Source organism: Quercus robur, chromosome 12 (assembly GCF_932294415.1).
Source record: "Quercus robur chromosome 12, dhQueRobu3.1, whole genome shotgun sequence".
NCBI classification, from domain to species: Eukaryota; Viridiplantae; Streptophyta; class Magnoliopsida; order Fagales; family Fagaceae; genus Quercus; species Quercus robur.
The window spans coordinates 42518416-42536988 of record NC_065545.1 but is presented as its reverse complement, the minus strand read 5'-3'; the positions used below and the strand labels follow the sequence as shown (position 1 = coordinate 42536988).

General features: G+C 34.2%; 1 protein-coding gene and 1 pseudogene across 1 annotated transcript; one reads left to right on the top strand and one right to left on the bottom strand.

Annotated features, from left to right (window-relative positions):
* Window positions 1-6544: 6544 nt before the first annotated feature.
* Window positions 6545-8989, bottom strand: LOC126708540 (uncharacterized). Its single transcript, XM_050408325.1, has 2 exons — window positions 6702-8989; window positions 6545-6608 (listed from the first exon to the last, which is right to left on the bottom strand). The coding sequence occupies exons 1-2, from the start codon at window positions 8987-8989 to the stop codon at window positions 6545-6547; spliced, it is 2352 nt and encodes a 783-aa protein (XP_050264282.1).
* A 7091-nt stretch (window positions 8990-16080) lies between these two features.
* Window positions 16081-18034, top strand: LOC126709817 (putative ETHYLENE INSENSITIVE 3-like 4 protein; annotated as a pseudogene).
* Window positions 18035-18573: the final 539 nt, after the last annotated feature.

Sequence of the window (18573 nt, the reverse complement as noted above, 5' to 3'; positions counted from 1 at the left end):
GTCATGAAATCCCAACTACATTTGTTAATGTGGAACTTAAAAATAGTAGTTCCAGCATAGATGTCTTTAATCTGTATTTGAACACTTAATGAATTAAATTTGACAGTGATCCTTTGTTAGGCAATAGAACTCATGGTTGTTGATGCTCTGTTAAAAGCAAATGATTTTCTTCAAATTGCATCACCAATTCATCAACCAGCAGAATTTTGGACGGTTTGAACTTTACACATTATCATCAAACTTCTAGGTTTTACTTTACAGCACTGACATAGTTTCTCTGAAAGTGCAATTAGATGACTCAATCTTAAAAATCATTGAAATTTCTAATGCACAAGAGCGCAAGGAAGCATGAGACATCATTTAACGCATTCGAAGAAGGGAGCTATATCATGTATCTTATTACAATTGCAAGATGGGGAAGAGGTAGTAATGTTTGAAATTCTTCATGTCTCAAAATCTTTAACTTCTCCTATTGAATTTTTTTTTTTATTACAAAAAAAAAAAAGGAACTTTAGTGAACCAAAAGAGATAAAAAAATTGTTAATCTTATTTATACATTTTAAATTTTTGGATCATTGTGTGAATTTTAATTCATTCAATTAGTAAATTTCATTTTACTTGAATAATTAAAGTATGTATCAAGTCAAAACTACTAAAAAATTGAAACCATATAAACATAAGGTTAAAGATATAGGTGGTTAGAGTGTTTAGTCATTAACAGCAAACATAAAAGTGTTACCCTAAGAATAATTTACACTGTACGAATAACTACCTGCAGAAGGCGGCTGTGTCTCATCATCATCATCATCATCTCCTTCCTCCCATCTTGCGTGCTCAGCATCATAGGCGGCCCTTAACTCCTCCTGCATGATGTCTCGTGAGCGTGATGAACCTTGGCCAACTTGCACAATTGTCAATGGATGGTCCCTCTCCTTTCCTGCAGCAAACGACCGAAAAATTAGTTACAACAGTAATAAATATCAAACGTTACATTTCAAGATATGTAAACTACCTGTGGGTTGTGACCCAGCATCACTAGTATGGGCGGCTTGTAGCTCCTCCCCTCTCTGTCGTGAACTCGAGGGTCCTTCGCCGACTTCTACAACTGGCAATCGGTGTTTCTTACCCATTCCTGCGTCTAACAACTTTACAAAACAAAAAAAGTGTTAACTATAGACAACAATCAATTGCATAAAATGTAAGTGAAACATTTTTGGGTTCTGAACCCTTTACAATAATTCAACCATATACACGTTGCATGCACCAAGATAGCCAGAAGAAAACTTTATATTAAATGTCGCAATTTTTGTTAGAATTGAGCTGGGTTAGGACCTATGGTAATTAAGATCATGAAGGTAAGATATTAAAGATGATTTTAAAACCCCCATAAATGAACCAATAAAAAGCTAGACTTTGGTATATTTACAATCTGCTACAAGTCATGTAAATAAATACAATAAGAAAAAGAAAACGAAAAATTTTAATTTGCTTTTGACGTCTATGTTTTTAATGACACCTTTTTTGTGTTGGTGGGTTTAGACAGTTGGCTTGTATTGCATGTTATAAGCAACTGAGGTACAAAAAATCAAGTGTTTTGACATATGATAAATGGGTTTTCAATTTTAATGATGTTTGGGAAGAAAGAAAGGTTTCTCTCTTCTTCTCTAGTCTCCACCCACTGTGGTTCCATCTTTTTTGTGTAGGGTCTGTCTGTCTTCTGTCTGTATGTATGCAACTTATGTCTTTGGTTAGAATGTCCCTTTCTATAGGGGTTTCAACTTTCAAAAATATCTAATAATAAGATATTCAGGACTCGTTCAGCTATAGGATGAGTACTATCCACCATCAGACTTGGAGAAAGGGTGGAATGTTTCATGCAACATAATTGGGGTAATGACTTAATGAAGGACACAATAAAATGGGCCCATAAATATCAAAGAACAAGTTAAGGATGGTGATGTAATCAGCTTACCTCATGCCATTATTACATTAAAATTATATAAGCTTTTCTTCTCAAAAAAAAAAAAAAAAATTTATATAAGCTTTGTCATATGGTCCTAGCTAGCAGTGAGTACTGGTGTCCCTAGATACAGCTAATTACTTAATGAACGGGTGAGGTTTTGGTTGTTGATTTTTCTTTATTACGGTTTTCAATTGGTAAACTGAAAAAAATAAAAAATAAAAAAAAATAAAAAAATCCTCCATTTATAGCAAAATTGTGAACAGTAGGCCACAAATGGAAAAGGCACTCTAATCAAAAGCATTCATATTAAACTAACCCATACCGAAAGTCTGACCACTATGATCCTATAAATGTCTAATACTGGCATGTTGTTTATTGAGAGTACTGTAATTGTTTAGAAATTGTTTTTACAATAATATGGAGGAGTGGGATCATGTTTTAGTACATACCCAATTTGAATTAAGGCTATATGACCTAACCTGGCAAGACATGCCTATTTCACTTTCCTGTAATCAGGTTCATAGATAATTCGTGACAGAAAAATTTAAGCTTGATCAGCCGAACTTTAAGAACTTACACATGTATACTTGGCTCGGTTCAAATTGATTTATATCTCTCAGTTTTAAGTTCAATTAAAATTGTCAAGAGTCTCATAACTCAATTACTGTTTTCAAATAAGACATTTAAGATTCAAATCTCTTTCCTAATCAATCTAATTATCCAAAGAAAAAAAAGATAAAGTTTGGATTGGCATATTATAAAGTTGGTTAGGTAAAACAAAAAATATTTACAAAAACAAGCCATGATTATTTTCTATTATCAGACTTGGTAAAGAGAGAGAAATGATAGGGCATTCCAAAGATGCCGAAGAGATAGGGTGTTTCACGGAAAACGGAGACAAAAAAGGTATTTCTAGCCAATAGGCATAGTCTTGGCTGATTGGAGGGGAGCTTAGTGCGAAGCAAATTGCCTAATACACGGGTTCTTTAATCTATAGTCTTGCTGGTTACCATCACTGTCAATCTATATCTGCATTTGAAGAACGCAATTGGCAAAATCAACATCATTTGATCCAAATTTCAAAAATGACATTATAAATAAGTGCGACATAATTATGATCAAACTACCCTATAGTTATGATGATAATCCCCCTAAAAAAAGACCTTAGGGCTAATAACCCCCCTACAAAAAAACCTTAGGGCTAATAAATTCGTGATCCGAAAAGAAAGACAGTTTTTCTCCTAGTGAATATGAAGAGAAAATGTTTCCAAGAGAAAATTTTCAAAATTGGGTTTTGATGATTTTTAGAGGAGAAAGTCATGGTCGTTGCCTTGTAACTAAAAAATAAATAAATAAATAAAAGAAAGGGAGTCTTTTTGTTCTATTCTCATCAACCCCATGTTATGTAGCAACAATAAGCAGTGCCATATGTACTATCGAGTCCTTAATGAGGCTATTATTATAAAAATTTTGTAATTTAACTTACATTTCTTGATATTTCTAACAAATACGTACATAATTCAAATCTCTTTTTAGCTATCAAATTATCAAAAAGAAAAAAGAGTCTAGAGACATGACGTTTCTATTAATATCACCATAACTTTAAAGTGATGAATTAATGTAAAAATAATTGTTTAACATTTACCTTCAATCATCATAATAGTGCACGGTAGTCTTGTATAAAAATTACTTTAAAAGATGAGGTTATGTTTTTAAATTTTTATTTTTTACAATGTCCCCACCAAATGATATACACATTAAACATGAGTCCTCAAAAATAAATTAATATAAATATCTTGAAAGAGAAAATGCTGTTAAAGCCATGATATGACAGTGTATCAAAGTGAAAATAAAAACATAATTAGTCATGGATTGGAAGAGCTTGCTTTAAATCCTTTCCTTCTATAGTATCCTATGACTTTGAAGCTTAACAGCTATGACACCAATAGCAAAATATAATTTTTTGGTAAATGCCATATCTCTTCTGTTATGATCACATGATAACATATTAGTCTTTCCATAATCAGAAAATCAATAACACAAACCCACATGTTTGGATGGATTAAAGTTGACCACCACTTGTACACTGATTATAAGCCAGCAGGCCCAGCACTAATTAAATTAATCAATGAACTAATTAAAAGGGTTAAATATGAGTTTAATGGGGTAAACCAAACTTTCACTTACAAAAATGGGCCACAGTTCAAATTGACATTGTTTGTTTATTAATTTTTACGAGACTCTATATGAGTGCTCTTCCATTTATGGTGCCAGTGAAAAGAGCGTAAAACTGTAGAAATCACCATAAGTGGAAAAATCCATTTGGGCAGTTCCCAAAAGAGGGCTTTGTTTACTACACACGCTTTACAGAAGAGCGTGGCGAGTATATTTTCTAGAGGAAGGTTGCGTAGAAAACCAACAGTCAGTTTCATTTTTCCATTTTTTTACTGGGTCAAGAACCTCAACACTGACTCCTCTGTATAAAAAAATTAAAACAGGTCACCCCGATCACAAGCAGAAGGGATGCAGTGATATCCACGCGCCAACTCATTGTCAAACTCAATCTTGGTGTGTGTTTAGGTTTGACTGTAGATGAGCCTACTGATATTAACAGTTGCGAAAAACACTGCTTGGAAACGTTTGTTTGCAAACAAGTCAAATCTAATCACAAGCTTAAGCTCGATTATTAGACACGCTAAGCTCAAACAATGTATTGCATTGGTGAACAAAACGAAGGTGATTTGAGTGTGTATATTTGGAGGGGTAGGTATATTCACTTGTACAGGTGTTCCTTTTTGAACTAGGACTAGGCTCGAGTGGATTAGCTCCCCATACTTACTTCTTATCGTGATAGTTGATTCAAATCAATATGGTATGACCTAAGCCTAGTTTTGGAATACTAGTTTCGATCCTAACCATACCTATTTCTTAACATGATAGTTGGTTCAAATCTATATGGTATGATATAAACCTAGTTTCAGAATAATGGTTTCAGTCCTAGCCATATCAATATTTGGGTAAAATAACTTATTTTAATATCTAACAATATATAAACTACCCTATCCAAGTTTAAGAGCTTCTCTTTGCCAAACACTACAACCACAACGAAAAGAAACCCTAACACCACACGACCATATATCCAAGTTCATAAGAAATGAATTTCAAATCCAATAGCGAAGAGGGGAAGGAATTGGATACATCATAAGTAAAAATTAAAGGAATTAACAATATGAAGAGGAATTAACAAATTCAACAAATATTACACAGAGGCATTCCAACTAATTCATGAATGAATACGTTTTCATTAACAACTGTAACATCCAAACACATAATACACTACTAAATTATTACACTACTCATCCTCGGTGTACTCATCCTTGTTGTCGTCTTCATTGTCAGACTCATCGTCAATAAACTCATCTTCATTGTTTACTCCATGAAGATCTCTTTCAGCAATGATGGAGGCATCAATTGTCATTCCCTCTAGATCATCCCGAGCCCAACGAAGGTTGTCACTCACAACCTCATTACTACTTATATTGTAGGGAACATTTTCAGATAAACTATATATGTCATCCTCCTCACGTTGGGGACCAACACCAGCATCAAACACGTCCCTAGCTTTAGTTTTGACAACAGCATACCAATCCTTGTGCCTTTTATCTTCCACATAAAAAACTTGTGTAGCTTGAGATGCCAAGACGTATGGTTCATCTATCATTTTATCCCCACCATGTATGAAGTGTGTAAAGTTTACCATAGGAAACCCAAATTCATCAGTCCTATATCCTCTCCTATGTTGGTTATGAACCCATTTACACTTGAATAACACATGTTTGATATTGTCAGAATAATTCAACTCAATTATATCACTTAAAATACCATAGTAAGTATTGCCCCCTTCAGTAGCCACACTAACTCCACTATTCTGCGTTTTCCTATTTGCCTCATCATTTACACTCCTAAATTTTAAGCCATTTATTACATAATGCTTGAACCGCTTTACATAAATATACGGCCATTTGGACAATGCAACAAGGGTATCACTAACTCCCTCCCTTTCCTTATCAGCACCAGTGAGGGACATCACCTAACATCAGTTGGCCAAAATAAAATAATTCATATCAGTACAGTTAATCATGGTTGAGACAGTGTTACAAGTTTAATAAGTTGAAAATGTCATACGTACGTGACCCCCAAACCAAGTACAAAACTTCTCCATGTGGTGCTTATATATAATGGCATCGGAAACGTTACGATTGTGGCCTTTTCGAAGTTCATCCTCTATCAATCTTTTGTGCATCCTGTGCAGGCAATTGTATTAGGGTTAATAGACCTTACATACATTGGATTGACGTGCAATTATATTTGTATATGTAATACTTACTCACGAAAGCGGTTGATGTTTTCAGAATTGAATAAAACGTAGCGATGGGCTTGGGTCCACTCTTTATTGTTTAATGTCATGATCGAAACCACCCCCGTTGACTCCTCAATCATCCTGGTGGGTCGATTGAATATAGTTTCCACTCCTTCCATATACCGTGAACAGAATGTTAAGCACTCCTCTACTATGTATCCTTAAGCAATAGACCCTTCCGGAGCAGCTCTATTTCGTACGTAAGACTTAAGACGTGAGAGGTACCTATAAAGGAATGATAAGATTAATGATTGGCAATGGTAATTCGAACACGCACATGAAACTGGAAGTTGATCAATAATATTACACACATCTTACCTCTCAATGGGATACATCCAACGGTAGTGCACTGGACCACCAATCTTAGCTTCAGCAGCTAAGTGCATGACCAAATGTACCATCACTGTAAAGAAGGATGGAGGAAATATCTTTTCCAATTCACACAATGTCACTGCAATCTCTGCCTCACTAGTCACAATATCTGAAACCGTAAGGGTTTTGTAACAAATTTCTCTAAAGAAGCAAGCTAACTTTATCAAAGGCCTACTAACATGAGATGGCAAAGACCCACGTAATGCTATGGGAAAAATTTGCTGCATCAATATGTGATTATCATGACTCTTCAAACCAGAAATCTTGCGTTCTTTCATATTCACACGCCGTGAGATATTGGAAGCGTACCCATCGGGCACTGTTACATCCTTCAAAACTTGCAAGAAACCATCTATCTCCGATGAAGTCATATGAAAACATGCAGCCGGTATGGTATACTGGTCATCACTTTTTCGTTGTAGGTGGAGTTCACTCCTTATCCCCATGTCCGCCAAGTCAAGGCGTGCCTTGTAATTATCCTTCGTTTTATCCTTCAAGTTCAACAGTGTGCTTAGTATATTGTCCATCACATTCTTCTCTATATGCATCACATCAAGATTGTGTCGCAACTTGTGATCCTCCCAATAAGGCAAGGTAAAAAATATACTCCTTTTCTTCCAACCACTCTGGTCTGCCTCCCTTCTCTTCCTTTTTTTGTAAGCAAGCTGACATTTCCTACCCAGACAACGTCCAAGTAAATGTTCAGTTTCCACAATAATGTCAGATGTGACTGGTGGTTCAGGAGCCAATCGAGTATCAATAGATCCATCAAATGACATACCATCTTTGCGGAAATCGTGGTCAACATCCAACCATCGCCGATGTCCCATGTAACAGAATTTGCGACCATTTCTCAAATATCGAGACTCGGTCTTCACGGCACAAGAAGGACACGCCAACTCACCTTTGGTACTCCAACCCGACAAATCTGCGTATGCAGGAAAATCATTTATGGTCCACATCAATGCTGCACGCAATTGGAATACTTCTTTTGAAGATGCATCGTATGCTTGTACTCCAACATCCCATACCTCCCTTAGTTCTTCTACTAACGGTTCCAAGTACACATCTATAGCAATCCCTGGCGAGGTAGGACCAGGAATAACTAATGATAGAATCAAAGATGACCGTTTCATGCACAGCCAAGGTGGGAGATTGTACGGGACCAACATGACAGGCCACGTACTGTGACTAGTACTCATAATTCCGAAGGGGTTGAACCCATCCGCAGCTAATCCAAGTCTGACACTACGAGGGTCAGATGAGAAGTGTAAATGCTTACTGTCAAACATTTTCCATGCATCTGAGTCAGCAGGATGCCGCATTACCCCATCATCAGTACGACCATTAACATGCCATTTCATAGAACTAGCCAGATCGGGTGACAGAAATAGTCGCTGCAATCTTGGCTTTAAGGGGAACCACCGTAGGATCTTCGCAACTTTCTTCTTCCCCTTACTGGATGAAGCATGCTTACTAGCAACAGATGCCTCATTTGTTTTCCACCTTGAAGCTTTACAACAAGGACACGCCTCGAGGTTAACATTTTGCTTCCAAAACAGCATACAATCATTGGGACAAGCATGGATCTTCTCATAACCCAAACCCAAATCTCGAACTATCTTCTTAGCCTCATAATGGTCCTTTGGCAACTTAGCGTCTGAAGGAAGCATATCCATCAGGACTTGAAGCAACAGAGTAAATGACTTATTTGTCCAACCACACAGAGTCTTCAACTGGAACAACACGACAATGGCTGAGAAAATGCTAAATTTTGTACAACCTTCATATAAAGGTTTGTCTACATCATCTACCATCTTGTAAAACTTCTTGGCGTCATCATTCGGACCTTCACCCGGACATTGCGCAGTTGGACCTTCTTCCATTGGTTCGGGTGGGATTTCATGCGGGGGGCACAAATCGTGCAACATCCCATGGAAATCACCATATGGATTTTGGGTTTCTTGCACATGAGAGCTCCCACATTCGATAGCTGGCGTAGCAACCGCCGATTCACCATGAAATTTCCAAACTTTGTAATTTTTAAGCATCCCCGAAGCCCAACAGTGCTCACGTACCACATTTAGCGGTTGTATAAGCAAATTCACACATTTCACACAAGGACATAAGATCTTCCCATTGCGCGCGGATGGAGCAGCAAATTCCACGAATTGGTTTACACCTTCAAAATATTCCCTTGTACCCCTCCGCTTCTCCATCCAACTTTTGTCCATTGCGATACAATATTTACGGAATTTTACCTACACCAAGATTTGTTACTACAAAGATACTAATTATTATAATTACATTCATTTGTCATTTGTTAAGAACAAACATACCCAAGTATGCGGCTATTTTCTTAGAACATATAACACTTGTCCTAGACTAACTCAATGTGATAAGTTGTAAAAGTAGTTAAGCATAAGTGTCTACAAAATCTGAAAACAAATACCAAATTCATGTAATTGTAATAATTATTAAAAACTTAATAATTATTAAGTCTATAATACCATGATGCTCAATTACTTGGGTCATTGGTCAAACTTGAGTTCAAAACATTTGTCAGATAGGTTTAAGATTTGGTGTGATTCAAGTTTATAGTTGTTTTGTTGAGGTTTTTATTTTTATTTTTTTTGTTTTTAGAAAAAAAATTACATTAGTTTTTCCATGTGTAGCAATTTAGCATATGGGACCCTCTATGATAGTGGGTTTTGTTTGCATTAATAATGATTGCAAACTTGCAACTGTTAAGACTTAATTTTACATGAATTAAATTTTTACTGTTGGGCGATTCCTTGAGTATGAAAGTCGATACATCATGATCATTTTGTGTTCATTATGTTTTTGTAATCATTATCATATATTTGTTTTAATTCATCATACAATCCTGGATTTGTTTGCAATTAGCCAATTTAAGGAGTATCTATGCATTTCATTTTTATTCATCTATTGTGAAATTCTGTTTAGGTTATTCGAATGTTGTGGCCTATAGTTTTCTAATACTTACAATTCAGACCAGAAAAAGGGGGGTCCCATCCAGAGGCGGAGCCAGGGGGGTCGAGGGGGGGCCACTGCCCCCCCTAGCCCACCCAAAATTTTTTTTTTTTTTTTTTTTTTTGATACTATCATTTTTATTTTCAGTTTTGAAGGTGTTGGTGAGAACAGTTGTTGGTTTTTTTTTTTTTTTTTTTTAATTGACTCGTTTTGGTTGCTGATGAAGTTGTGAAAAATGAAATATATGTATATATATTTTATACTTGTTTTCCTAATCATTAATGGAACAAAATCACCTTAGCTACTTAACATATTTGTTGTTTCTATTTTTTTTCTTTTTAAATACATAAGATATATGTGTATAAAATGCATATATCTAATACAAGTTTTGCCCCCCCTCAACTCAAATTCTAACTCCGCCACTGGTCCCATCTGTCGTGAAATTACCATTAGTTTATTAGAATGTTGTGGACTTTAGTTTACTAATGCTTTCTGTCATAGAAAAGCAAATGGGGGCTTAAGGGGTAATAACTTGGGCTTAATCACAAACATTAAGATCTTCTTGATTTCAACTTTAATATGTTCCTTCATACCCTCGCACAAATTATGATTCCTCAAATTAATGGTTTGCATTTAGGTATAATATCTGGAATGTAAATGGATATTGAACAATTTAGACAAAACTCACGAATTCTTTATCTTGTTTTTCTTTGTTTGTTGCTCTGCATTTTACTTTGGTGTAGAATTTTCTGAGACTATTTACTATTGTAGCTTGATGCATTTAATGGATTAATACTACAAGATTTGAATATCATAATATTATAATTATTAATTATTTTTTTGTCGAAGTCGCCTATATTTGCTTCTACGAAAAACAAAGACGCCTATAATCTCTCTTGGTCTGCCATAATTTTATTTTGTTATTCTTTTGGACAGTCAGAACATGTTTTGAATAATAAATTGTTGGAGTAAAAAAAAAAAAAAACAACACTTTTTTTCTACTTGAGTGCATGGTTGGTAAAGAAATACAGGTTTTTTTAAAAAAAAATATTTTTTATAAATGGTCTATTTATAATTTTGTTGAATGAGCAAAAAATTTCAAGATAAGATTTTGAAATTCGTAAACTGAAGGACTCCATGAATTTAGGTTTTTTGTTTCTTGCAAGTAATTATTATTATTATTATTATTATTGATTTTGTATTGTCTTAGTATAAAATGTTTAAATTTTAAGTTTCCATGTGTCTTTTGTAACAAGAAAAGAAGGTATATTCTTGATGATGATGAGTTGTTCTATTTAATGATCTTTTGTTGTATATTTGCTTCTCATAGTGCTTATTACAAGTGGCTGTCTTGGATATTGCATGATAGTGCTAATGCTTTTAGATTGATTTCATCCTTTTCAATTTTGGGCTTTTCTAGGTTTTGTATGTAATTATATTCTTAAAATCTTAGTTAATCTACTTGGGTGATGAGGGGGGAAAATCAAACATCTTGACTTGAATTATTTGGAGTAGCAAGTATGGTCAAACTATATTTCCAGTGGTGTGCTCAAATAGAATTTTAATTTAAAACTATCTCGAAATGGAATTGATAGGTGAATCAATCCCAAATTTTCACAGCGTTATCTGTTATAATGTTATGAAGATTAAATGATTAAAGATAGTCTTATATATGTGTATATATATATATATATATTGATTGTAGAGGTTGTAATTTAGTACTTAAGTTTTTTAATCATATTTATGATAAGTATTTTTGCGATATTGTGAACATCTAATTTCTTATCCATTTCTATTTCTATTTGCTCTCAGTCTCTCAAATTTTTCTTAGTGTACCTACAATGCAGAAGATGTATATATAAAAGAAAGAGGAGAGGCTGAAGCAGCTAAAAGGGGCAAGATCCCTTCAATTAGCTGCCTCTATTAGATGTGATGGATGCTCGTGAAAATAAATAGTACATAACAATTACAGACTTATGTTAAAACAGAAACGATACACCAATACTCAAGTTACTGCATAATTTAGAGCAAACTCAGGGGAATAATTTCAAACTCATGCTAAAGTAGGAAGTGGATTTTCATATTGTTTTTGTATTCATTTGTGGGCATTAAACAATGTTTATATTATTATGTAATTGCATTATGTTTAATAATAAAATGGCATTCTTGGATTTGCCTTCGTCAAATTTGTACAAAACTTTGTAAGACTTTGTAATGGTGCAGCTTTGAGTGCTACTAGTTAGTTCGTTTATATATGATCCCTAATACCCCAAAAAAAAAAAAAAAAATTTTGAACTATCATAGTCTTTTGTTTTCATGCTTGATAGTCCCATGAAAAAGCTAGAAGTTTTCATTGGAAAGTAATTGCAAATTGGGATGATCTAGTAGATTTGTGCGGTAAAGATAGGGCAACTAGTCTGTGAGGGTGCTGAAACAGGTGTAGAAGTTGTTGATTTGGATAGTGGAACTCGGGTCCAAAAGAATTGTTGGCTGATGATGATAATTTATCGCCAGACTTGGTTAATATTGAAAAGATAAGAGCTCAAGTACCAATTGTTCCTATTAGGGCATTCACATCTTGAATTCCTATTTTATTCTATTTTACCATCTCAAAAAGGTACTTTATTAATTACATCATACTATTTTACAACACCCTCAACATCTCAATTTTTATTTTCCTATTCCACTCATTAAATTAATATGTACTATCTAATAAAATAATATAATTCAATCTCTCTCTCTCCCTTCTCCCCCATGCCAACATAAAAAAATATTATTATTTTTTTAGGATACTAGACCAATACAAAGCCAAATGCTGGGGCCTTTTTAGTACTTTAATGGTAAAATTTGCTTACATATGCCATTTGCATGGCCAATTGTGAATGCTCTAGAAAAGAATGGCAAATGCCAAATGCCAAATTTTTGGTATTTGGAAAACAAACACCAAAATCATTGTTCCATGGGTGTTTCAAATCTCAAATATTTTTCCAACACGCAACAGTGTGGTTCTATAAATAAAACCGCATTGTGGCATGTTGGAAAAAATTTTATTATTTTTTTATTCACCTAGGTGGACCCTCTATTTTTCTATATATTGATTTATATTCCCTCACACTCTCTCTCTCTCTCTCTTCCCTCTGCTTCATGTCTCTACTCTCTACTCTCTTCCCTATCCAATCTCCTCTCTTTGATCACCTTGCTCTCCCTTGCATCAAAAAGTTGAAAAGGGTCCTATAGGTTGTCTGGGCGGGGCTGGCTAACAGGGGCCAAGGTTGTGGAAGGGAGGGGCCCAACTATTAATAACATAAAATATACCTACGAAAACAAAAAAAAATTTGGGCCGGGGGAGGGTCCGATCCCCCTACTAGGTCCATCCCTGACATAAAATCATGTACTTTAACAACAAAAGACAACTAAATATCCAGAGAAAATTCAGACCTCCCAAACAAAATAAAAATCATTCCATCAGCATACTATTTAGTGACATGAAGTTGCAAAATATTTCTCTTTGTACGGGAAATAAGCATAAATTATGGTTCAGCTTCAACCTGGTAGCGAATGTCAGTTTTTGATCCCCAGTCTGGATGAAATTTTCACACGGCTTGTTTACTGTTTGCACCTGAAATTAAGAAATAATTCACATTAAAGAACATGAAAAGTTTTATATAAGAAGTTGTAACTGTGGCATATATAATGAGACTTATATAACTGTAACTTGGTTTGCCTATGTTAGAAACTTATATGCATATGCCACTATGAATCATGTCAAAGCATTTTCTCCTTACTCTGCCAAAAAAACACTGCTGCAAAGAATTTTTAAATTTCCTGGGTAAACCAAAAGGTCATATTAACAAACCAAAAATTAATGATTTTTAATGTATGGCTGGCCAGTTAGAGTTCTTATAAATTTCAGCAGCATCAACATCTGCTGAGATAGACTATTTGCATGACTCCATGATTTTGTGCTGCATAGAAACCTCTAAATTTATAAAATCATTCATTCAGACGCTTCCATGCATATTTCAGAATTTCAATGATTAAGTCCTGCCACGATTATTATTATGTATATATTTGTACTCAAAAGAATCAGAAAAGGTCAAAGAATGAACGTCTTTGATTTTAGATACATCACTACCAAAGATCAACTCCATCTACGTAGGTATTACCCAAATTACATGTCCAAAAGCTATTAGAATTCAACAAAGAATTACAAATAAAATAAAATATGGGCAGAAGCATACCTTTAGTATATCATAACAACACCAGAAATGTGCTGAAAATTTATCTTCGCAGATGTCTACACTGAAGCAGCCAGCCGGAACTGATTATTAACCATAGCACCTATAGTTATGATGCAAATGAGTTTAGAAAATTGAAAATGAGAAAAGACAATAGGAGAAGAAAACCAAAAAATAAAATAAAAATAAAAGTAATATTTGTATTGGTAAGTCACATATGCAGCCAATGACTTTTGACTTAAGGCTCAATGCGAAGAGAGCACAATAATTACACTTTCAAAGCAGTGACTGTGTGAGCTTCATCTTCATCTATTAAAAACTAGGTGGAAATTAAATTATTGGAAAAATATATCCAAATCAAATTAATTTATGTTGATAAAAACGGATAAATCAGAACTTACTTGTGAACATCTTTTTGTTTTTGTCATACACAAATTTTTTTCTTTCGAATTGTGGTAGTTAGATAATTTATTTCAAATATTCATTTCATTATAGTTAGGTTGGGATATTTTCATAAATGCATGAAATGTTTATAAATAGGAGAAAACATTAATGATACCATTCAAATAGAAAGAGCCTCCATAAGGTCTTATATTCTTCAAAATCATTATTTTCTTTAAAAAGATCGATGATTAAGATCCAATTTTTATAATAATAAAAGTTAATGCTTCAGTTGTTTCTATAAAATAACTTGTTTGTTTATGACAATAATAACTAGCTATCCTCACAGCTAAAAAAAAGAGAGAGCAAGAAATCATATGTGAAGGCTTAAACCTAGCTAGGTTGAGTCTGTTTTGATAAGAACTGACACTTAAATATGTGTGTACTTTATTTAATGTGAATATTATGTGAATATTATGTAAATAATACCAATTTATAAATTTGTAAAACAAACATCTCTCGACATACTCAATGCTATAATAATGTTGAAAGGGAAATTTTTAATTTTCCTCTCATACTCATTTACATCCACTATTTTACATTAATATTCATAATTGATATGAAAATGTCCACATTTTTTAAATATCTATATTCTAACACATAAAAAAGGCATAGGTGTTAGGGAATAATACTTGGTTGGGTGGATAGTGGAGGAAGATGAAGAAGAGTTGTAGGCTATGAAGATTGAATGACTCTGATACCAAATTGAAACCCACAATAGGATTGAACGAATTGTTACACTCATGCATAAAAGTGTTTACATGTATTATATTTATATTTTTGAGATTATAAGATGAGAGTTGGAACAAACACTGACTAAAAAACTAAATACAAAAGATAATGTTAGGTTGACGATATATTAGCTAGAAAAGCTAAACTAATTACACCCCATTAATTGCTTATTCAAATTCAACACTTAACAATATTATATATATACATGAGTGACTGGCTAAATGTTCATGTTGATGGCGGTGAACTTCATCCTTTTCACCCCTTCTACATTTGTTCTTACATTATCATTCATCTATCACCAGGAGCCTTAGTCAAGAATCAGGATCAGCTCATTTACTTAAAGATAATATTAAAACCAGTGGCGGAGTTAGAATTTGAGTTGAGGGGGGGCAAAACTTGTATAAGATATATGCATTTTATGCACATATATCTTATGTATTTAAAAAGAAAAAAAATAGAAACAACAAATATGTTAAGTAGCTAAGGTGATTTTGTTCCATTAATGATTAGGAAAACAAGTATAAAATATATATACATATATTTCATTTTTCACAACTTCATCAGCAACCAAAACGAGTCAATTAAAAAAAAAAAAAAAAAAAAAACCAACAACTGTTCTCACCAACACCTTCAAAACTGAAAATAAAAATGATAGTATCAAAAAAAAAAAAAAAAAAAAAATTTTGGGTGGGCTAGGGGGGGCAGTGGCCCCCCCTCGACCCCCCTGGCTCCGCCTCTGATTAAAACATATACTTTTTCGTTTTTAATTAGAAAAAAACGTGATATATATAGTAAGTGAACAAGTATATATGATATGGCCGCATATCTTGAATAGTATTCTTTATATATTAAATTTGTTACGAACAAGCATGCAAGATAGGCATATGCAACATATACATATGTGTCGCTCATGCAAAGCAAGAGGAATTAAGAGCTGTCTTCTGCTCATGGCCTCTATTGCATCACTCACTTACATGCCAAAAAGTACCATTTCCTCAAATTCCTCTATCCCCCACATGATCTCCTTACCCTCTCAAGAAACTTTAGAGGTCACCAATCACCTCGTTAATGGTAATTTGTCCTTATTAAGCCTTAATATTTATGTTCCCAATTTTATTCCTGCTCAAAAAACGCCATTGAGGTCTTCAATACCCTTGTATATATAGAGAGAGCGGGCTATATTACATGCATGCATGACTATATATTTGATTATACACATTTTTAGAGCTAAATATGAGTGCAACCATGGTTGAATTCCAGGGAGAAATAGACCCCATAAGTAAAAGTGAAGATGAAGCAGAAGATATCAACTACGATGAGCTCAAGAAGCGCATGTGGAAGGATCGGATGCACTTGCAAAAGCTCCAGGATAAGCTTAATGGAGAGCCAGAGTCATTGGCAAAACAAGAAGATGCATCTCATCGGAAAAAGATGTCAAGGGCATAAGATGCTATCCTCAAGTACATGGTGAAGATCATGGAAGTTTGTAAAGCACAAGGTTTCGTCTATGGTATAGTCACAGAGAAAGGAAAGCCTGTCACTGGCTCATCTGATAGTTTACGCCATTGGTGGAAAGAAAAAGTCAGATTTGATCAAGATGCTCCTCTTGCCATTGCTGATTTCTTGCCAGTTTTGGACCAAGAAAGTCATGAATTAGACCCAAGTTCTTATATGCATATGCTTCATGACTTGCAAGATATTACTTTGGGGTCTCTTCTATCTGCTCTAATGCAACATTGGATCCCTCCCCAAAGAAAGTTTCCATTAGAGAGGGGTCTACCACCTCCTTGGTGGCCCACAGGGGAAGAGCTTTGGTGGGGTCAAGAAGGAATCTCTCAGGAACATGGTCCACCTCCTTATAGGCCCCATGACCTTAAAAAGGCTTGGAAAGTTAATGTTTTGGTTGCAGTGATCAAGCACATGTCTCCTAATTTGGATAAGAATGAGAAGGCTTGTTAAACAGTCTAAGAGTTTGCAAGATAAGATGACATCTAAAGAGACTTCAACTTGGTCTAAGGTGGGGAACCAAGAAGAAGCCCTTCTACAACATACTGAGAAATGCCTCAAGATTGAAGATGATCAAAATGTAAAAGTGAAGGAAGGAGGATCTAGTACTAGTAGTACTGTATGTAGCAGTGAGAAAAGGAAGTGTGTGTTTGATGAACAGGCCTCCATGGACACATTGTATGCTTGCCAAAACTTAAGTGTCCACAGAGTGACATAAGTTTGGGCTTTGTGGACAAGAACTTGAGGATGGACCATGAATATCAATGTGTTTATGCCACAAAGGAAGTCAATTATGACCAAGGAAACATCCCCTCCTATGATCCTCTTCCTCTCTCCTTTGAAACACATTGGCCAATTTTACCTGACTGGATGACTATGGAGCTAGCAAAGGCTAATCAGAACAATGATGCAACTATAGAGGGAGTGATCAGGCCTTAGGAAGTTCAATGGTAGATTATGCAAGCAACTGGGGAGCGGGATTGAAGATGTGGCTCTAAATGGAGCATTTGAGATCCTAAGAGAAAACATGAACTTGAATCTAAATTCATTACAGGAGAGCTCAGATGATCCAGAAGCAACTTCTATTTGGGATTTGGAATTTGAGTGAAGCAAAGCTTAAACAGAAAGTTGGCTGCACATGTTGCTATACTTCATAGCTTATATATTTATATCAACTTTTGTAGCTTTAGAAATGAAATCTTATACAGTATTATGTTTCCTTCCCTTGTTCCCATTTCTTGTAATGCATATGTTACCATGTCTATAAATATCGATCAAATATCAAAGCCTTATTACAACGATATAGATGTAAATTAAATGTAATTTTGTAGTTAGTGTCCTACTTATATACTTCATATAATCTCTTCGTTTTGTTATACTTCTACAAAGAAAAAGTTAAAAGATATAGCTGAAAAAAAAAAATCAAATTAAGGAAATACATATATTGATATGCTTCGTTAAGGAAATACATATATTGATATGCATGTTATTTTTTTAAATTAAATTAATATTTTGTATACAAAATTATCAATTTTGTTACACTGTGACACTCATATAGATTATTTTGAAAAAAAAAAAAAAAACTCAACGTCTTCCCAAATTTTAACGAGCATACAAAGATTTTCTAAATTTATGTTAATTTAGGCACCTTGACAATCTTTAATATAATAAAATTCACCTATTATCAATTTTATAGCAAAGTTTTGCAATTAATAAGAAAAACTCCCATATTTATGATATATATATATATATATATATATAATCTCCCCTATCTCATCCCCCTTCCCCTATATATGTGTGTGTGTTTCTCAAAAAAAAAAAAAAAAACTATTATCATCTTCTCTCAAAAAAAAAAAAAACTATTACCATCTGTAGTGTTAAATTTAAATCTCTACTATGCTATATAT